This window comes from Syngnathus acus, chromosome 2 (genome assembly GCF_901709675.1).
Source record: "Syngnathus acus chromosome 2, fSynAcu1.2, whole genome shotgun sequence".
Taxonomy (NCBI): Eukaryota; Metazoa; Chordata; class Actinopteri; order Syngnathiformes; family Syngnathidae; genus Syngnathus; species Syngnathus acus.
The window spans coordinates 7,523,070-7,544,645 of record NC_051088.1 but is presented as its reverse complement, the minus strand read 5'-3'; the positions used below and the strand labels follow the sequence as shown (position 1 = coordinate 7,544,645).

General features: G+C 41.1%; 4 protein-coding genes across 5 annotated transcripts in view; 2 read left to right on the top strand and 2 right to left on the bottom strand.

Moving 5' to 3' along the window:
* Positions 1 to 11,725, bottom strand: part of nphp4 (nephronophthisis 4) — a 99,222-nt gene extending 87,497 nt beyond the window's left edge. Inside the window, exons 1-2 of one of the 2 annotated variants that reach the window (XM_037279771.1) lie at positions 11,327 to 11,725; positions 10,685 to 10,822 (exon numbers count right to left, since the gene is read on the bottom strand). In XM_037279771.1, coding sequence (XP_037135666.1) covers positions 10,685 to 10,822; positions 11,327 to 11,503 — 315 coding nt within the window. In that variant the 5' untranslated portion in view covers positions 11,504 to 11,725. The remainder of the gene's footprint in view (positions 1 to 10,684; positions 10,823 to 11,326) is intronic. The other variant, XM_037279762.1, reaches the window with a different exon arrangement.
* A 1,755-nt stretch (positions 11,726 to 13,480) lies between these two features.
* Positions 13,481 to 16,009, top strand: dffb (DNA fragmentation factor, beta polypeptide (caspase-activated DNase)). The gene is made up of 7 exons (XM_037279900.1): positions 13,481 to 13,672; positions 14,146 to 14,272; positions 14,355 to 14,540; positions 14,671 to 14,750; positions 14,823 to 14,996; positions 15,071 to 15,171; positions 15,303 to 16,009. The coding sequence occupies exons 1-7, from the start codon at positions 13,550 to 13,552 to the stop codon at positions 15,523 to 15,525; spliced, it is 1,014 nt and encodes a 337-aa protein (XP_037135795.1). The 5' UTR covers positions 13,481 to 13,549; the 3' UTR covers positions 15,526 to 16,009.
* Positions 15,674 to 18,537, bottom strand: c2h1orf174 (chromosome 2 C1orf174 homolog). The gene is made up of 4 exons (XM_037279949.1): positions 18,379 to 18,537; positions 17,442 to 17,513; positions 16,909 to 17,262; positions 15,674 to 16,838 (listed from the first exon to the last, which is right to left on the bottom strand). Exons 1-4 carry the CDS (start codon positions 18,385 to 18,387, stop codon positions 16,689 to 16,691), a joined length of 585 nt encoding a protein of 194 aa, XP_037135844.1. The 5' UTR covers positions 18,388 to 18,537; the 3' UTR covers positions 15,674 to 16,688.
* Positions 18,538 to 19,299: 762 nt separating this feature from the next.
* On the top strand, positions 19,300 to 21,569 carry b3gnt7l (UDP-GlcNAc:betaGal beta-1,3-N-acetylglucosaminyltransferase 7, like). The gene has a single exon (XM_037279886.1). The coding sequence runs from the start codon at positions 19,731 to 19,733 to the stop codon at positions 20,964 to 20,966; it is 1,236 nt and encodes a 411-aa protein (XP_037135781.1). The 5' UTR covers positions 19,300 to 19,730; the 3' UTR covers positions 20,967 to 21,569.
* The last annotated feature ends 7 nt before the right edge of the window (positions 21,570 to 21,576 follow it).

Below are 21,576 nucleotides of genomic sequence, written 5' to 3'. Positions count from 1 at the left end.
CCCATCTCCCAAGATGGATAAAGGAAGAGCAAAAAGATCTACAGACAACAACAGATGGAGGACAAGGAGAAGCAACTGACTTATCAGCCAAAGATAAAATGACTTCAATAATTACTGAATTCACAGCCCAATATCATGTACGTATATGAAATCCCTCCAAGGAGAGAGGGTGACAATGATGCAATTTATACCCAGCAAGGAAAGAGAGCTTTACATGCGTAAATAAATTGGATATTGAAGCACATTTTATGTTTGACATTTGTGGCATGAGAAAAAACACTGATGGTTCTGAAAAATTACAGATCAGGGTTTGATGTTGACTGATGATTTTATAAATCATGATTCCTGATTTGAGGTGTCAGGGCAAACAACTGGAAAATTCCAGAGAAATTTTGAGGTTTGACATGTTTGTCATTGCATTAGAGACCCCACAACACATGCAAGGTAATCATACTTTGGTATTGAGTTGAAACTGGAGGTTTTAGCATTTGCAAAATGCTTTAGGGGCAAATTACGACAGAAATAGTTCAGTGAGTGATTGCATGGGTAATTAACTGATTAACGCCGGGCCTGTAAATCCTTTACAATTGACAGCAACCATGTATTTCAGCTGATCTTGTGCAATTCTTTAAACTAGTATGCCAGTACCCCAAAGCTATGTGTCAAGTTTTGTCAAAATGATTTGAAAATACAGTAAGGCAATGAAATGTCGGTAATAGTATGCACAATATTTACTAAATTACATTTTGTGAGGTAAATACTTTGGCCTCCATGGACAGAGACACAAACAAAGATGGATGATAGCTCGAGAACTGACGTGGACAAAATAAATGAGTCTGGAAGCTGAACTCTTGACTCACAGAAGTCCTGAGAGGCCCTACCCCCTCAATCACAACACCATCCAGTTTCAAGTAGAAAGGAGTAAACAAGAAAGCAATAGAGATTTGAATATTTCCTTGAGGCTACATTCCACTGGTGATAAGTGCAAACTTAAAGTTGCCATCCCTGGCTCCCCTTATGTACGTACTATATATTTACTACTTCCTCCGCCTAGCGCTGCACATGCCAACATATCCTACATAATGAAACATCTCACGTTTAGCCAACCACAGATTGCAGTTCCCACTTGGTAAAGTCTTGGTTTTTCACCCATGTTTTGCGTCGCCTGACATTTAGTCGGTTTGAAATGCCCCATAGTCAGTCCGCAGGCACTGTGTGGTGGGTGGGGGAGTGGGGGGCATGTGCACGTACGTACGTGCACCTGCAAGCGCAGCCCAACAATCTGGAATATTTAAGTGACAGGCAAGAGCAGTTAGGTACAGTGTAAACCTGAAGTGAAATGATCCTGGTCTAAATTTGACCAAAATCTATCTACCTAGCTGCTTAGTATTTTGGACTGACTCATCGAACAAAATGAGATAGACCAAATAGTGGACAGTGCCACACCATGGCCAAATACTTTGCAAAATCACATAAATTATCATTTTATTAAACAGTTGTAATAATACTTTTTATAAATGGAGCAATTAAAGGCATACAGTTTTTTTACCATTGCTGTATATTGCAGAAGTGGTGATTATGAAAATTAAAACTCAATATCTGTAGTGACCCAAACATAATATTGTATGTTTAATACAAAAATGAAAACAAGCACCTTAGATGTCAACATTTGTCATAAGAGAAAAAATATGCCATACTGTATTTGATTCTGAGTAGTCTTTTCCAGCAATATGGAAGAAATGCATGGAAAACAGTGTTACGCCAAAGAGAATAAAAAAAGAGAAAACCAATTTGCCAATAATTCAAAGCCATTCAGTCATATATGAAAAAAATGAAAATAAAATATAGAAAACAAAGTCATTTTGGGCAAACAGGCTTCATTCACTGTGACACCAGAACTGAGCTTATGGACAATGTGTCCAAAACACATACAAGTGTCCACAACAACTCAACCGAGCTTTATTTGTAGAGCACTTTAAAAAACAAGTACAAAATCAGTAGTGCATTTTCCAAACATTTTGCACATTCAAAAGAGTCTTGTCCTCATTCCTCTGCCTGCGGCTGTCATTGTGCACCATGTAACGTTCAACATCAATGTACTCACAAGAAAAACAAACACTTTTCCAGAATGATGGCAGCATCATTTTCTTCTAACAGACAAACAAGCCAAACAGCAAAACACCTTCCACACGTCTCACCTAACTTAAATATATGACGTCAGGTCATGTGGCCAATTAATTCCCTTAAGTTCCCAAGTCTATAGCTGTGTGGTGCAGGGCGGGTGTGCCACTCCAAAGTGTAAAGCTGTTAAGCAGCAGCTGCTCCGCTAGATGTTTTGTCCCTTTGGAGCTGAAATATTGATCAGTTCTCCTGCAGCCCTCGCAGACTTGGCCCCCACCATTCCCATGTATAATTGAAGCATATAACTCTCCCTTTCTGTGTGTGTGTGGCATGCCAGTTGGGAAAAGGAATTAAGCACAGAGGTACCCGGAAAGCCTCTCTGTGCTGCCATAGCGGCTGCTTTGTCCATCAATCATAAGGCGTTTTCACACAGAGGATTTCATGGGCTCGCTACATTTACTGAAGGGAGTGTCATACCTTGTGAAAGAACATCGTGAACAGAGGACACAAAAACACATCACTCGATGCGAGTTCACTGCTGGTCATTTATCGGCACACTTAGCAGTTTAAAGCATGACTCCTCTAGGTCGTTTTGGGCTAATGAGCTTTCATACCAGATGGCAAGTCAACTGGTCGCTTTTATATGGCTAGTGCTGTTTCTAAATTGCAATCCCAGAAAAGCGGGGATTTGGCCGCAGTCCACCACATCTATTGGACGTTCTCGACAACACTCAAAACAATTCACAACTAATTTTCGTCAAACTTTCAAGGAGTTCGAAGAGAAGAAGGCCTATTGCACCGCAGTCTAATCCAATCATTGTCATTCAATGGGATGGTACACCCTTGTGACATAGCTACAGCCATCTGTAGCCTAGCTTGTAACATTTTCTAATCAGTTGCGATACAATTGCAGAATTGCTGTTCAACTAGACCATAACAAAATCTCCCAAACACATTTGATATGGTCCAATGAAAGCAAGGTGGAACTATTCCAAAAGGTAAGCTTACTGCAAATGCTCATCACTGAAAGTGCACCATATCTACGGTAAAGCATCATGATGGCAGCATCATGAGATGCATATTTCAGGAGAGCTCGTGCCCCCATGCCCCCGCCCCAGGTCCGCCAGTGTCTCGCCATCCACATATAGTAGAACCACCATAATACATGTTTGCACTTCATTTGAAGGAAAGAGCGGTGCGAGTCTGTCTTTTTAACATTTATTGCTAATTGGAGTGAAATAATTCGTCTGAGAAACTATGATGGCTTCCTTGACGAGAGTCTGCCTGGTGTCCCCGAAAGGCTCTGTGAGCAGCGGTGTATGCAATCAAACGACTGACAACACCCCTCGGTCACGCCTTCCGTCTCTACAGCCTCCGACTGGCTGGTTTTGTCGCACCTCGACAAGATTCTAAATAACAATTAAAATTAGATGCAAAAAAATGAGCCGAGGTGGGGATGATTGTTCAAAAGATGATTTTAATATTCTCCAGTACACACAAAATGTTGGTTTATTTTTTAAACTACACACTCTACCTTTAAGTACAACACACATTATAAGTAAAGTAAACACTCACATGGCATTTTTTCTCTTGTAGCGTGGAAACTCACAAATTTGATGAATCAGTTGAGATGTAAAATATCAATATGTGTGGACCCCACTTTACATGTACAACATTTTTCCTGCTTAAGAAGTGACATTTCTTTTAAATCTAAATCTTCGAAACCACTCTGGTTAATGCACATAGGAGAAGGTACATGAATCTTCACGCAATAAATTAATATTGATACTCCAACATCACGCACACATTAAACCTGTAAGAAAAACTTTAAAAGGCATTAGTATTATCTATTTCCAATTATCATCAAATGTCTTTTGACCAAGGATAATCAAAATATAACAGATTTCCCACCTCACAGTTCTGGCTCTACTCAGGTACAAAATAGGACAACAACAACAAAGCTCACTGGGAAGCAGAGGCCATTACTGCATCAGTCGCAATAAGACAACAATTGAAGGGGCCTAACTGTTTTCAGAGCTTTTATCGTTGCTTCTTTTTAAAATGTCAGCACCCTGCCGGCTCACACTTTCAAATGACCCCTCGACTACTAATTAGTGGTTGCGTTACATGGCTACACTCAATCGCAATGTACTTCTCTCCAAATGCAGAAAAGCATTTCCAATTCCTTATTCGTCTCTCTATCATTTCTCACAGCACAACTCCTACTTGAGAGGCAAGTTCCCAAAAAATAGTCGCAGGCAAATATTAATTTAACAGAAATCATATCTCAATAAATAACATATTATTCATACAAAACACCTAAATACATTTCCAAGGTTATGGTTGAGCAGTGTTCTGAAAGGTGCAGTTGGTGTAAATAAATAAATAAATAAATAAACGCTATGAATAACGAAAGCCTGAATGGAGAATTGCTGAAAGCAGCTAAATGTTGTAAAGACCTCCAAAGCCTGACAATACAATCCACACAGTCATCCATAGAGGCAAACAGAGCAATGCAAGTGCAAATATACAATGTTTCACAATGTGAGCCCAATGACACAGGTTCCGTTTATCCCCCTTCACACTACATAACATCGCCTGCTGATTCACCTCCAGCTTGTGGAAAACTTAATGTTTGAGTAAAGTTGAACGTGATGTTATATGAACAGACACTCGTGCATAGTGCAAGAGACATCGTGTATATAGCTGCACTTATGTGTTGTCAAGAATAACTCCAGGAAAGAAAAAATAAATTAATTGCACTTAGAAGTGAGCTAAAAGATCCCTCTGACTTCTTTGCGTAAAAAATGATGGGCAAGACTGTTCCACTCCATACCTACACGTGGAATTACGGTAAAGTATTTAAATACAACACAAAACTAACTTTTTCATCATATCTGCTGGATCACTAGCAAATTTGTAGCCAATGTAAGTGGACTGCAAAAGGGTAAGCAGGGGGTGGTGTGCGGGGTGGAAGTAGTGATGCCCACTACTTCACCTTCAGAGCTGGACTAATTCATTAATTCACTTTAGGACACGTCAACCAAATTCCAAATTCTTGATCAACATAGGAATTTCCTTATCGTTTATAATACGCATCTATAGCACACTATTAATTGGGCTTTATTCATCTTACTATAAAAGGGGGTCTTTTATAGTAGTTAAGTTTAGGTTAAGATTTGTGTTAAAAGCCTTAATTTTTTTTTTTTTTTTTACTGCCGAAGCATACTCTCATACTGAAAATCACAGAGATAGTTGGGTCACGAGACACAGAGTCAAGCTCCACCCATAGCCATCTCAGTCTCCAAGACTTCAACCCTATTGAACCTGTGGAGTGAGCTAAAGAGGAGAGGACGCAGGTCACTGGATGATACAGAGAGGTTGTGCAAAGAGGAATGGTTGAAGATCCTGTATTCTCCCATCTTGTTGAACATTATACTAAGGATGGATGGATGGATGGATGGATGGATGGATGGATGGATGGATGGATGGATGGATGGATGGATGGATGGATGGATGGATGGATGGATGGATGGATGGATGGATGGATGGATGGATGGATGGATGGATGGACAGAAGAAAACATTCTGCTTCACTCCAAGGTGTTTTATGCATTCAGTCAAGGACATGCAGATTGTACACGGCAATACAAAAGGACTCTTAGAAACACCTTTTGTGACTGGAAGTGTTGACATAAAATTAATCTCACCTCTCCTGTTAACACTTGGGGAAAAGGGCACAGATTCGTCCATTGTGCCTGCGAGTAAACACGCTTGAATAGACGTGATTCGTGCTCGCAGTCAGTGAGGTTTGCAAACAGCGACAGAAAACCTCCAGACAGAGTCATGAGACTAGTTTTTCTTCAGCTAAATTATGCTTTGTGGATTTTGTTTCTTTAGGAGAATAAAACGCTTTTAACAGCAGCTACACTGACAGATCCAATTTGCAATGCTATTGTGTGCCTCCACTTCATTATTGCACCAAAGTCTGAACTGTATTAACTTTAAAAGCGGTTTATTCTCAGGGGAATACCCTTTTATAAACAAAGGTGGACAAATTGGATGATGATAAATGCATGCTCACGTTTTTTAGCCAAGTTTTGGGACGCCACCAGTGAATTGGAGATGGCCATTAGAGATGATTTATCATAGTCTTTCAGCCAAGGTGGATTTCACAATTGGCAGCAACCAATAGATGGCCTAATTACTTATGTTGCCAAAGTGTGGGACCATTTTGAAGTTACTTAACATTTGGCAACATCAGACAAATTGATGGCAAGTAAATGGAGTCAGGTTCTTCTTGTACATCTTTCGGTGCATTCACACCAAAGGTTGTATGAATCATGTCTGGAGTTTATTCATCTTCTTCCAGCTCATTTCTGTTTTTAATGTTCTGCTTTTTCATTCTACTGCGTTTCTTGTTTTCTTTCGTTTCATTAAAATTACAATGTTTTCAAATAACCATCCTTGTAATGAATTAAACTAAGGAATGTAAGACTGTATAAACATGGATGGAGGAAGGACATTTTGGCCTTTTGTGTCTTTTTTTTTTCCTATCATGTGGCTGTTTGAGGAAATAGTAATGACTTTTATGGTACTTTTAAGACACGGCAACAGAAGGCGTGAGAACAGTAAATCATTTTGGGGGGTTCTTTTCAGTAATTTTCTGTGGCAAGCTTTGCCCCTTCGGTATAGTGCGGCACCACACCATAATGCGCGCCTCAGCTATTTCGATCTACAACACAACTTGGGAAAACTATGTACAATACCAAACCATACTGCAATATTTAAGGACTTTTGTTAGCAACTGTGATAGAGGTTTGTAGCCGGGGATGAACCATCTGACCAATGGAAATTCATGTCATTATTCATTTCAGGTAATGTGCCAATGGTTAGAAAAGTGGTCCAAACATGAACATGCTCTTTTCTCTATTACGTCCATGCCTAATAGCATATTGGAAAGCCAAAAAAAAGAAAATTTGGAGGAGGCAAAATTGGCCTTTTCTCCAAAGCATTGCTGTCAGCCTGACAATTTTGCAGGTCGGGGAAGAAAGCACCTCCTCCATGTGAAGACAGTTAAATGAGGTGATCACAGTGAGAGATAATGTGGAAGGAGTCACCATTCTTTTTGTACCTCTTTCAGTTGATCCATTCTTTGTCATTTGAGGCACAGCATTGCCCTCTGCTGTTCAGTCTTTTACTTAGTGTTAATACTTTGGGTAAAAATATCCTTAAGGAATCAAAAAATAATTCACTGTCATTGCAAACCGTGAGTGAGGGGTTTTAGGCATAGCCAAGATTTACTTTTTATTAACATTATCACCCAATATTTGATGTGTTTTTTTTTTTTTTGTTAAAGTACCTTTGGATGCTTCAAAATAAAATGTGTTCCTGACATTATTGTTTAGAATATAGACAGAGATGTAGAAATAGAAAGGAGTTTTTCCACAACCTTTTAGGGAAAATTAACAGCTATTACAATGATAAATAAATGTCCTAAATGTTCTGGGATTCTGTTTTCATGTCCTCCATGTGCTTTGTAAGGTGCTTGTAAATCATTATTTCTGTTAGAGTAATCATCACAAAAGCTGCATATTTTTTAAGAGTCAAATAAAATACAGAAATTGTAAGAATGGTTGTTACACAGATATAGTGAATTACTACATTTCCTTAAGTGTGGCCTTGCATCCAAAACAGCATATTAAAAAACCATATCACTATCTGTGTGTGCTCCTTTGCCAAGAAAATGTCTAATAAAGCAAGACTTGACAAGAAATCCTCACTGTTGAGACATGTTGTTTCATAAACTCTCTCTAATCACTGCCCCTATTTGCCTTTCTCACAATATTAAAAGCAATCCATCACAGCTGACAATGATAAGTTGAAGAGGCCCATGCAGCTTCCTTTTAGTATTATCTGGATATCAAACAGTGATTTGACACCCATATATATTTTTTTTAAAACAGTTGGAAGGTTTTCTTGCTGCAGAACAAAGGCCGGTCCAGCCCACTTCATGATCTGGTTTCTATTATTATCATCATCATCCCTAGACAGATAATAGAATTCAAACGCTTGTTGCGGGTCTCATATGCAGGTGACGGGGATTATGGTAGCTAAGCAAAAGGCCTGACAGTTTTTGTCGGATCAGATCACCTGGTAATGAAATTATGTACAATACAGTACTAAAAAATTACATGACAAATGTTTAACAAAGTCATCGCCCCAAGCACTATTTCCATTCAAGTGTGACTCTTTTGAAAATGAATAACATTTATGAGCGGTCAGCAGTGCTCTTTTTGTTGAAGAAAATTTCAGACTTGAATTTCAGGCTTGAGCCTGACGCTCTGTCCGGTTACTGTAAATTCAGGCAGTCAGTTGCCTTAAACCAGGGGTCACCAACCATTCTTAAACCGAGAGCTACTACTTCCTGGGTACAGTTTGACACACACTTCTGAAATAGCCAATTTTCTCAATTTGGCTTTCAGTGTTATTATTGTCATTTCTAGTTCACATGTAAGTGTGATTTTAACAAGAATAGCAAAAATACAATCAAACCTTGGTTTTTGACCACAATCCGTTCCAGAAGGCGGTTCGAGAAGCGAATCGGTCGAATTCCTAATCTATTTTTCCCATTACGAATAATGGAAAACAATTTAATCCGTTTCAAGACAACAACAAAAAAACGTATTTTTTAAGCATATTTTCATTTGCGCATATTTGTCCGATCGTGCAACTGCAGCGCACCGCCGAACGCGCAACCGTAGCGCGTCGCCCACCGCGCAACTGCACCGCGCTGGTCGCATTATTGTGACAGAGCCGTCGCTGAAATTCAGAACATAATTTTAAAGTCCTGATGTACTTTCCAAATTTTAAGTGGACCTAAGTGCGCAGGGAGCTTAATTTTGTCCGATAGCGCAACTGCAGCGCACCGCCGAACGCGCAACAGTAGCGCGTCGCCGACCGCGCAACTGCAGCGCGCTGGTCGCATTATTGTGATAGAGCCATCGCTAAAGTTTAGAAAACATTTTTAAAGTCCTGATGTACTTTCCAAATTTTAAGTGGACCTCAGTGCGCAGGGAGCTTAATTTGGTCCGATCGGTCAACCGCAGCGCGCCGGGCGCTCACTGTCGCATTGCTTTAAGAGCGTCTTTGTGTTTTAGGATGGCTTTACTGCTCCCACTTGCTTTCTTTGGAGGCATGATTAGGGGTTAATACAATCCTCAAAGTAACGAAAATACAATAACAACGGAGTCAGTCGGCATCCGGGCCGTGCGGTCGGGTTTTCTCGGGTCCTCCCAGCTCATTTCGCGAGGTTCGACCACCGAATTTTGCTCGACAACCGAAGCAAAAGAAATCTCGAACTTTTTGTTAAAATTCCGATTTGTTCGAGAACCAGGACGTTCGAAAACCGAGGTTTGGCTGTAAAATAAATAGATGCAGCTCACTGACAAGTACCGCTATTTCAGCTAATTTTAGAACAGTCCTGCGGGCGACTCATGCGGTCCTCACGGGCGACCTGGTGCCCGCAGGCACCGTGTTGGTGACCCCTGCCTTAAACTAACATCACAATCAGACAAAGTATTCTATGCAGCTCTTGTATGGGATTTCATTATATTGTGCAGGTGCAGCAAATGCAATTAAAAGGCTAAACTAAACTATGGAATTGCGTTGCCCTCCACCCAATATATTTCATGTAACAAGGACATGCTCCAATAAAAAAGTCACCTAGACTGATGAGTGCTATTAATCATATCACTAATTAGGCAAAACATGCGCTGCATGTTTCCGTTAATGTATCATGATTACAGATGCTTGTATGGATAAAGGTTTACTGGCTTATCATAGTGCATCAGTAGTAAATCATCTAAATGAATTGAGTGCTCGCCGATGATATCCGATACAAGGGCTGTATCAAATATTCTACAAGTTGAGAATGTTCCGTATTGATTGTCAGAGAGGTATTCAATAGACAATGTCAGAGCTTTGTTTTCAAAAGCTGGCTTCCTCAATTAGTTACATAACAGAGTAAAAAGAATATATAATGAACGGGACCTATTAGGATACGGGACAGCAGTACATCACTGCAATGTACCAACAAAAAAAAAACAATGATAAATATAAAAACTGATCTGACCGTGTCAATTAAAACTCAACATTATCACTTTTGTTAAGGTAGAATATTAGACACAGTTCCTACATTGCATATCATGCACATGGTTATCAATGCACATGGTTCAAATGTTCATCATTGGTTGTAGCTAGTCAATGTACTGTTTTATTTTATTTTTTAAATTGATGACACCTCTTGCGCAGTAATTGCCTACAATGAGATAACGCAATCTATGAATTTAAAAGAAGGTTAATATCAGGTCAAACTCTTTTACGTTCGCCTCAAAGAGGCTTAGAGGTTATATGAGTTTGGGCGTTTGTTCTGTAGGAGAAGAGCTACATAAAGACACCGGCAGAGTTTAATTTGGTTGGATTGGGATATCTCATTTGTGTGCATCTGTGTGTCAAGAGCAGTCAATGTAATGAAATCATCCAGTCAAGTATAAAAAAAATACCTCATTGAGGGTCATCTTATTGTTTTTCATCTTCTGCGGGCTGCTCTTCCATGTTCTCCCAAAGAAGTATTGATGATTTCTGTCAAAGAATGTCACTCGCAGCTGGTAAGTGGCATCTGGTTCAGCCTCTGCGGTCTCCTGTGAGAATTAAAGTCCCTCAATTTGTGTAGTGGTGAAACAAAGACTCCACAAACAAGTTGGATATTTGATAAGTTCCATTGCACCAAATGAAGGCAGCTGAGCACTTATGGCAGGCAAAAGGTTGGGAAACACTGTTGCAGGGGAAAAAGTGAATTATTTGTCAAAAGCATGTGTATTGAGAAAAAAAAAGGGGTTATTTTGTGGAGCTGGACATGATTAATGGAATTTAAATTCAACCTTGAAATGTTATTTGAGTATGAATTGTTGAGTTTGATCAGGGAACTGTCCTCGATTATTTTGTTACTCGGGAAATGCAACCTCAGTAAATGATCTTCGGCCATTGCCACGACCGTATTGCTCCACTATACCCAAGAGTCAGAGATTGCACGTGTAGTTTATCTTCTTTTCTATCATCATCTTTGTTTTTACCGCACCCCGATGGCAGCAACAGCTCTTCCAGTCGGACGAGCTATAGCAAGTGTTAGCAGTGAGTCTTCTCACCTTGGGTCGGTGCGCCGCCGTGAGCCGACTTAGGGTGAGTTGAACGCCGCGGGACTGAGTGAGGTGGCTGTCCACAGCCTGGCGCACCATCTGCCCCGGCGGGGGAATCAAACGTCCCCTCTCAAACACGTCTCTCCAGCTGTCCGCCATCGATGAGAAGTCCTCTGTTTTTACCATACTTGTAGTAGCATGAACGACAGTGTGCCATGGGCTCTTCTACCGGTCGATCTTTTTAGAGGATCACACATTACATTACAGTACATCAACAAAACAGGGTTCCTGTCAACATCGGAGACTTGAGGGGAACGTAGGATGAAAACGTCAATTATAAAGACTCGTGGTTGGTATTCAACGAAGGAAACAAGGGGGTCGCCATGTTAAAATGGGGTCGTACCATGTTGTACACGGGGGTCATTTAATAAATCAAACGTTGCACCACGCGTATTTGTGATTACGACAGCAACGTATATACTAATGATTAAGAGTAAGACGTAGTTTGTGAAATATAGCGATCTATTTTATAGTGGAGTGTTACAAAGACCAAAATTTGGTGATGGGTGTGTATGCTTGTCACACCTCGTACTTGGAGTCGCCTATCGCGTAGCGTCGGTTGCTATGGTAATAATTACGTTGTCATGCTGCGCTCCAACTCAAGTGGTCATGGCTAGGAACACTATTTTGGCCTGATTTTGCAAATCTGTTTCACTTTAGCTTCATTTTTTATTTGTTTTATTTGTTGACTTCTTATATATTCATATTTCATTTTTTTCTGTGAATAATCGTTACTTATATTAGTACTAATTGGTCCAGTCATGATATATACGGAGTCGTTGATTATGTGTGCTCATGTTGATGTTAAAATGTGATGTTGATAAATTAGAACGAAAAAAACATTTGATGAACAATAGAATGACGACACAGCGCAATGCGTCCTGGGATAGGTAAACCTGCAAGCGAAAATTCAAACAGGTCGTGGGTGGAGCCAACATAGAGCACTTCATGAGTGGGTTGACCTGTTCCGACGATATGTCCAAGCGTCTGCCGTGTTGGGTGTGGCACATCTAACCATAAAAGAATCCTATCACATAGACTAGAGGTCACAGTAGAGATAGAGAGATAGTGCAAAACATGACATGTCGAAAAACATTAACAGTAATCCAATCAAAACAAACGAACAGGCTTATTTTTTTCACTGTAGCAGCTTTAGATGCACACCAGCAGCTGGAGTACAGATCCTCCGACTGCCACCAAACATTCACACCCAGCAGTACACCAGTGTGAATAACACTGGAGATAAGGTGGGCAAAGTGTCTTGCCCGAGGACACGACGACATATGACTCAGGCAGAGCAGGAATGAAACAGTTGACCCTTTGATTATTGGACAACTCTTCTTCGTGAACCACGGCCGGTCAATTACATTAATTATGTTGCACAAATAATCCCTTCAAGGGTATATATAGGTAACCAAAAAATATCAATTTGTAATGATTTCATGAATGTTTATGCCTCCCAAAGAAAGTAGCACAAAACAATTTTCCGAATGTATATGACTGAAACACTGATGGTAAATATTGAAATATTCTTAACCATCCATCCATTATCTCAATTGCTTATCCTCACGAGGGTCGCGGGCATACTGGAGCCTATCCCAGCTGTCTTCAGGCGGTAGGCGGGGGACACCCTGAACTGGTTGCCAGCCAATCGCAGAGCACACGTAGACAAATAACCATTCACACACACAATCACACCTACGGACAATTTGTAGTGGTCAATTCACCGACTATGCATGTTTTCAGAATGTGGGAGGAAACAGAAGCAAAACTCTAGTATTAAATTTATTAATTTGAATCTGTGTCAAAACCTGAAATATGGCATGGGATTTTCCATATATGTGACTGACTTTCATTTGTCGTCTTTTTATAGTGATGTAAATCAATTCATCATTGCAAACTAATAATAATAATGACAACTAACACTAAAGCATATTAAATATTAAAGTTTGCATATTCATGTCGCAAAATATGAATGGCCAAATATTTTACATCTGACTTGTGTAAAGCTTTGCCACACACAACATGGCAACGAAAGCGACGTGCGAATCCGCGCTGAAGGCGTTATCGGATACCCGTTTGGTTCCTTGCAAATGGCTGGAAGACAGACAACAAACAAGCGCACAAGAAGGCGAGTTTTGGGAAACAAGACTTGTGCAGATAAGCAGCCAAATGTTTGAGCTCTTCAGAAAAAGCAGGCCTTACAAAATCAGAAGCCTCCACGATAACAGGAAGTATGGAGTTGCAGCGAGAAACGTTAAGGAACTGCTTAAAAAGGGTTGCAACATATTAGAGGTTCGTCGTTATCTTCGTGCTTCGTTTTAAACTGGTGTGAATTGCACCGCTTAATTTTTTTTTATGATTATTTTCTCCGAAACAAAATAAGGATGTGGCGATCGTTACGTACACACACGCACACACAATGCACTCCAAAAAAATCGTAATAATCTCTTGTGCAAAATTTAAGAACATGAACAATACCCTTATGGATTAATTTGCAATTTGCCCTTCATAAACAAGCGGAATCTTGGTTTCGAAATCCGTTTAAAAAATGTTTTACTGATGTCGAAACATTAGTAGTTTCATATCCCTAAAGAGTGGAATCAAAATTTGGAAACATGTATTAACGTCACTTTTTGTGCGAAACATACAAACTTCAAGTGCGGAGGTAATGGAGCGTGCCTTGTGACTTAATCTTATCTCTACTGCCGCGCTAGTTCATTGCGCGCATTTTGTAACCAGGCTCTCTATGTTCTGTTGTTTTACAGTTGCCACTTTCTGGTGCAAATCTTTGTTTGTACGAAGACGGCACAACGGTGACAAAAGAGTTTTTCGGAACTTTGCCTGACAATACAGAACTTGTTGTCCTCTGCAAAGATCAGACATGGGGCGGAGGTAAGTGAAAGGTGTCTTCTCCTGGCTGGGCCTTCACTCGACCTCCAATTCTGAACCATGATGTCAACACATCTTTCATCAGCGGTGTGTGACATTGCCCAGTTACTAAGCTCGGACCAGCACACCAAGGCCCTCGTCCGAGCGGCGAAAGGCCTCCTGACGGGAGAGAAATCTCCCAAGAGGCAGAAAATCCTGAGCGACCTTCTACGGACCCTCGAGGACAGATCAGAGCTGGAGAGCAGAGATGAGGATGAAGACTGGTTCAGGGGTAAGGATGGAGGTTTTTCCCCCACTATTTTCCCATTCCAAGTAATCAATTCGAGTTAAAATGTACCCTAGCTATCCTTAAAATAATAAATTCAAATTTTAATATTCTCCAAAAATTGTTTTCCACCCAGGCGTGGAATCTCGCTTCAAGACCAAGTCTGCCTACTTGAAGTATAACTGTGAAAGCAGGATTAGAAGCTACATGAAAGAGGTGAAGCCATAAACGCATGCTATGGTTCTAATGTGTACCACAGCACAATACGCGTTTCTTGTTTCTTAACAGTTGGATGAAGCCACCAAATCAGTGCAGAAAGCTAAAGTCCAAAAAGAGTGTTTGCAAGCGGCGGAGAGCATCTCGCAGATGCTCAAGTTGGACAAATACAATGGCTGCTACTTTGACCGCACTCAAAAGGAGACGCAGCGACTGTGTACCCGAGAGGGCTGGTTCACCTGCATGGTACTGAGTTGAGGGTTGTCATCTTTTGGAAAGGGAGAATTTCTGAGGCACTTCTTGTTTACTTGCACCCATAGGGCCCTTTTGACCAGGCCAAATGTGTGTCACTCCACTCCATCAACCCGTACAGCAGCAGGGAGAGCCGCATCCTGTTCAGCACTTGGAATCTGGACCACAGGTTGGACACTTGGACTGCAGTGACAATATATTCACAGCATTTCCAGAGAGATCTGAAGAAATGTCAAGACAATATACTGTATGTAAATATGAAAAATGCACAGGAAAAACATTCACCTTTTGTTTATCCAGGATTGAAAAGAAGCGTACCATCATTCCAGATCTCCTGGAAGCGCTGCAGAATCATACAAGTGATGACATCAATTTGACCTACTTCTATAGACTGCTTTTTACGCGGGACAACCTGAAGCTGGTCCACATCGTGTGCCACAAGAAGGAAGCCCACAATGTGCCATGTGACCCAAACAAAATTTTTAAAAGAAAGCGCCAGCGGAAAAAGATACGCTTAAAATGAATTCATAACATTTTTGATTGCCAACAAAATGACCTCACTGTTTTAATCGCTTTGATCACCTACTACGCTTTTTCTCAAGGAATGACAAGACATCACTTTGCAGCCGCCTAAACTGAAGCAGGAAAACATGAAACAGGGCAATTTGTCGTTAGTCTTGGCACAGTAATGTTTACTGGATTAAATGTTTACAATGACTGCTGAGTTTGACAATCACTCAGTCTGAACGTTGCATAGTACAATATGAAAAACATTCACCATGAATAAGGCATGGAGTAAAAAAAGTATAAATATACAAAACATGTAGATGTCCTGATCAATCTGCTCGAGACACTGTCTTCAACAGCTATGAAGCTCAGAGATGACTTGATCACAAGTTAACTTTTTTGAGTGACTTTTTGGAGGGTTAACAATGTGTCATGAGATATACATGAAGAAATATCATTTGATATACAAAGATGTACAGTTAAAGCTGCCTAAATATAATGAAAAAACAATTTCAAATAATAAATGCTCATTTTCAATAGATTCTTGGTGTGGTTGTTTGATATGATGCCTGGTTCACGTTGCATCATCCTGCATTACATTTTCAACAATCTCAGTTTGGCTACTGGTGTGATGCAAAGGTGTCATTTTATTGCTTATAAGGACTTCAATCTGAACCTAAAACTTTTTCATTTACGTGGCATGACAATTTCTTAAAAATAGCACCTTCAATATATTATGACACCACTTTGAATAAAACGCATTTTTATCTTAGGTAACCTGAATGAGTAACATTTCAACATTCACACTGTGCGGTGTTGTGGACGTGTGTGTTGCTACGTCATTGATTATAGAGTTGAATTGTGGGGGAATGAAGTTAAATATTCACAAATAACATCTTAGTGATCACCAATGATTGGGTTTGTTACAACTGACAGCAGTTATCCAAGTTGGCTTGTCTTGTGTCTTGAGGTTGCTTCGCTCATCAACATCCTCAACAACGCTAATAAATTGCTAGCAGGTAATACTGCATTTCAAAGTGGGATGTTTCCTCAAATGTCATCTGCAGCACCAAAGAAAAACTCAAATTACCTTGATGCTTGTGACAATCAAGTTGACAAAATACATTTCTCTTGGCCGCTTTTGCTAAGTGCTTAAAAGTACATCAGAGGTGAGTGTCTTCACATAGTGCTGATGCCATCATCTTTTGGCATGCCTTCGAGGCGTGCCTCCTCATTACTTTCGTCACTGTCCTCCCGAGCAAAGTAATGCCGCCGTCTGCGCTCCTTCTGATGATGGGAAGAAGTCGCTGGTGTTCTCTGAGGAAAGTCCTGCCGGGTGAAAAAGACATTTTTGTGTGTAATTTCGTCAACATATTATGAGGGCAAACCAGTGGCTTACCTGTACAGCGTCCAGATTTCCAAAGAACTGCTCCACAGGAAGAATCTGGTTGCTGTCGTCATCGGGGAACACGTTTTTGTCTGTTTCTTCACAATCCATGCCCTCAGCAGCCTCAAGCCCACCCCGCACATCGTACCATGCGCAGTTGTCCAACACAAGAGCCGACCTGAGCGCATTCTCCTTTCCCTCCTGTCCGTCCAGCAGAGGAGATGCCGAGCATCGCCGCCTGCCCGCGAGCTGGAGGCACTCGCAGCTGATACGTGACAGTCTTTCAGCGTCACCGCCTGCTGAGCTGCTCTCTGCTGCAGAGTGCGTCTTCTGACTCGTCACGCATTTCCTCCTTGTGGCAGAACCCTGTGAGCCACATGAAAGACAAGGCTTTGAGTGTTGGTACAACTCTTATGCTTAACCTCAAAAGTCGTAGTTATTTTGAGATATAAAACTCCTCCAACTATTTTATTGAGGACTTTACACTGCACAGCCGACATGAGCCGCAAGTAAGAAGTACATGAAGTAGCACAGAGTAAACCAACCTGTTGAGTGTATGTGGCCTCAGACATGTTCTTCCTCTTTCTGTGCTTTAAATCGTTGCGTTGACCAGGCATCTGCAATGTAAACATCCGCTTAGACTTGAAATAGTATCAGCTATTTATCTTCCATCAATTGATTTATCATTCTAAAGTCTTGATTAAGACTTTAATCACTGTGTGGGTAAACTGTACGGCGTGAATTTTGCTCACGTGACCAAGGTCATGTCAAGCTGGCTAAAATGTCCAAGGTACAGCTTTTCATTGGAAAAAAATCTCAAAGCACACCACCAACAAAAATCTGTTGTGTTACACCAGATTTTATATTAAAATTTGTTATGTTACAACAAAAGCCGTTGTGAAGGTGTTGTATAAATAAAATTGTATTCATGTATACATAGTAAGAGTCGAATAATTGAAAAAAATAAAATAAATATTTTCTATTGTATTTTTTGTATTGTTCTTATTTCCATTAAAAATGACAGTTTAAAAAAAAAAGGTTTTAAGCAGTGTAAGGAATAATGGATTGAACATGATTGCAATTAAAATCCAAAAGAATCAACATATTTACTGTTTTAGACGAGCTCTATGAATACTGTGACAATAACAACAATGTCACATTTAAAGACGCTCTGCTGTTCTGACAGCAGCTGAGTGGTGCCACATGAAATCTCAAGATTTTCCAATTAGCCACGAACGTGCGATTAGCAAGTAACTGACCATGCCTTGCGATAACTGACCAGTGGTTTGGCGATCCAGTTTACAATGCGCTCCGTAATGAATATTGGACAATTTCCCACCAGTGTGCCGCGGAACAGTGGTTGGGAAACACTGAGCTAAGGGGGGCTTGTGTGGTCTCGGTACACTTCATGCTAACGCTGCTAAAGGAACTAGTAACCTTAAATGACTTAAGTTGTCAATTAACAATCACCCGTACACTGACCTTGTGCATCCTCGATTCAAACGACTTCTAAACTTGTTGCGACTTTGGCTTTACATCCGACCAATAATGTCTTCCCAGTGTGACGTTGATGTTTTCTTAGATCTGGTGGCCTTGACAGCGCCTCGGCTACTCCGCTCTTGCGTATTTCCTGCAGTGGGTTCACGTTCAGGACAGAGCGTGATGACGTATTTTACGTAATTATGTCCATTACTAAAAATGAACGCTCGGGCGTGGTAGTTTAGCTGGGCAAAACACTCTTGCCCCTTGATTCATTTTCAAAACACATAAAGGTTTTTAAAGGACAAACAGAGTAGCTAAATAATTTTAAAATTTAGAGTGAGTTTCGTGACATCATTGATTTTTTTTTTTTTTTTTTTCAAGTGTGTGAGTTTATTATTTTTTTTAAACTGTTTGGGGGTTAGGATAGTGGCTCTTTTATACATACATTGGAAACGACTCACTTGGCTGAACTAGATTCTATTGTAGCAAAGACTGCCCTTTGCAATTGCTGTACAGTAGGTGGCGGTGTGCGACAAAGAGATGTCGGTCATGTATCAAACAACGGGAATTTACTCGCGTTAACATCGGTTTTTGTTTTCATTTCTTACAAATAATTATATATATTATAATAATATTGTTCACGTGGCTGGTAAAAGACCTGTTCAAGATAGAGGCAAATAATGTGCAAAAACGGAAAAGTTGCCAAAATATGAATGAATCGACCGAATTAACATAGCATTTAGTATCCAAGTATATTATAACGCTCAATGAATTTTTATTCGGTAGAGACGATGGATAATGTAATAGACGCTTATGCAAATTGGCAAAAGAGTCACTGTAAAATTGAAAGTCAAGTTAATGGCAAGTGGAAATAGTTATTAGAATGTCTGTTAACTGTACACACTTAAATCCAAATTAAGTTAAATACCAAGTGTGGACTTTCTCTTCGCTTTTGGTCGGATATGTACATTAGGTATTAAACTTGTGGACACCTGATAGCAAAAAGTAGGAAGGGGAGGAAATATTTGCAAGGAGAAGAGTGAATATAACGGGGGCTGGGTCTGTGCGTGCGTACGTGCGTGCGTCGCCAAGAGTAGAGAGGTTTGGGGCACAAGTGACGTGGCCGACAGCATTTGCCCATTCTCGAAAGCCGACCATAACGTCTCCACCATGACCAAAAAGAGCCCCGGGGCCACATCAATGTCAGCGCATCCTGTTATCAGTCTGCGCAGGGGCCCTGGGGGGTCACACGAGAGGGAGTGCTGGAGACGAGAGACACAAAGTTGAAGAGGAATCACGATGGTGGTCCGAGGAGAAGTGTTGGAGATCCGCGTTCCACTGCACTGAGCACCATGGAACAGCTTTTTCGGAGAAAGCGGCTAGGTTTGCTGAAGCCTCTTCTGAGTCTCTCCCTGTTCTTCGCCTCGCTCCTTTTGCTCCACAAGCTTAAATTCCCCGAAAAGGACACTACGGGCACGTATGTGAGGCACACCGACTGGTGCGGGGAGTGTTCTTGGTTAAAGAAGAAGGGCAGCAAGCCGACTTTTACGAGCCATAACCATGCGACAGTTCCGAGCGCACGCGAGGCGCATAGGCGCTCCAACAGGAGCGCGCCTTTCTGGGACGCGCAGGTGCTAAACTGCAGCGAGGACGCAGCGGTAAGAACGAAGGACTGGTTCCAGAGGTTGGACCCGAGGTTTCACCAGTTCGTCCTGCACCGGCACTGCAGGTACTTCCCGATGCTCATCAACCACCCGGAGAAGTGCACGGCTACTGAGGGAGCGGTGCACCTCCTCATGGTGGTCAAGTCCGTCATTGAGGAGCATGATCGACGCGAGGCAGTGCGCAAAACCTGGGGCAGGGAGCACACAGTGGAAGGGAAGAGCATAAAGACCCTCTTTCTTTTGGGGAGTCCCTCCGTTGGCAAAGACCGCAAGAACCTTCAGAAGCTGATCGAGTATGAGGACAAGATCTACGGGGACATCCTGCAGTGGGATTTCATGGACACTTTTTTCAACTTGACCCTGAAAGAAGTCAACTTTCTCAAATGGTTCCACATCTACTGCCCAGACGTGCAGTTCATATTCAAAGGAGATGACGATGTTTTTGTGAACACCGACAACCTACTGGACCTCATCACCTTCAAAGTGGAGGAGCACAAGGAGACTAACCTATTTGTGGGGGACACCATCTCCAAGGCCATTCCCATCCGGAACAGACAGAGCAAATATTACATCCCCAGGGAGCTCTTTGATAAGCCATACCCTCCTTATGTGGGGGGAGGGGGGTTCCTCATGTCCTCCCAGCTGGCCAGGAAGCTCTTTGTGGTCTCAGAGGACCTGGAACTGTACCCAATTGACGATGTCTTTCTGGGCATGTGTTTGCAGAGGCTACGCCTGAGCCCGGAGATGCACTCCGGCTTCAGGACCTTCGGCATTACCAGGCGCAGGATGAGCCCCATGAATAGCGAGCCGTGCTTTTACAAGAACCTCATTGTGGTACACAAACTGAGCACCCGAGAACTCCTCAAGATGTGGAGCATGGTGCATCATGAAGTACTGGTTTGTGCAAAGAGAGCCTCTCTATGATGTGGCGGTGCAAGAATCCATGAAGGAAAGCAGAAGACTATTATGATACAGTTCCATTTTGGGAAACCACTACCATACAGGTCTACAGTGCAATTCTCTGTGCCATTTCAAATTTGAGTCTCATGGATCCAGAGTTGAATGTGTTATGGCGGTTCGTGCCTTACATTAATAACAGTGCAAGAGTTTCAGTGTGTATTGTCAACAAAATCAGGGTAAAAAGAAACCAAAGTGTCTGAAATTCTGTATTTTTTTGGAGAGGGGGTAATATAGTGTAAATAAAAACAAAATAATTCTGTGTTAATCTCTGTTAAAAGTGGCTTTTGTTTGATTCATTAATAAAGAAATGCTGCTCGGGAATAACGCCATAGTCAACAAAAAAATCAAAACCTGTGTTATGCAATTTTATTTTTTTAAAAAATGCAGGTACTTTAGGCAGAAAAAAATAGTCATTGTCATGAAGATGTACACAGTATCAAACCTACATTGCAATTATTACATACGCAGTCGGGTCAATAAATACGTATTAGGACATGGACAAATACATACTCATCTTTGTAGCTTTAAACTCCACCAAAGTTTTTGGCTTTCGATACGATTTTTTAAGGTGTGC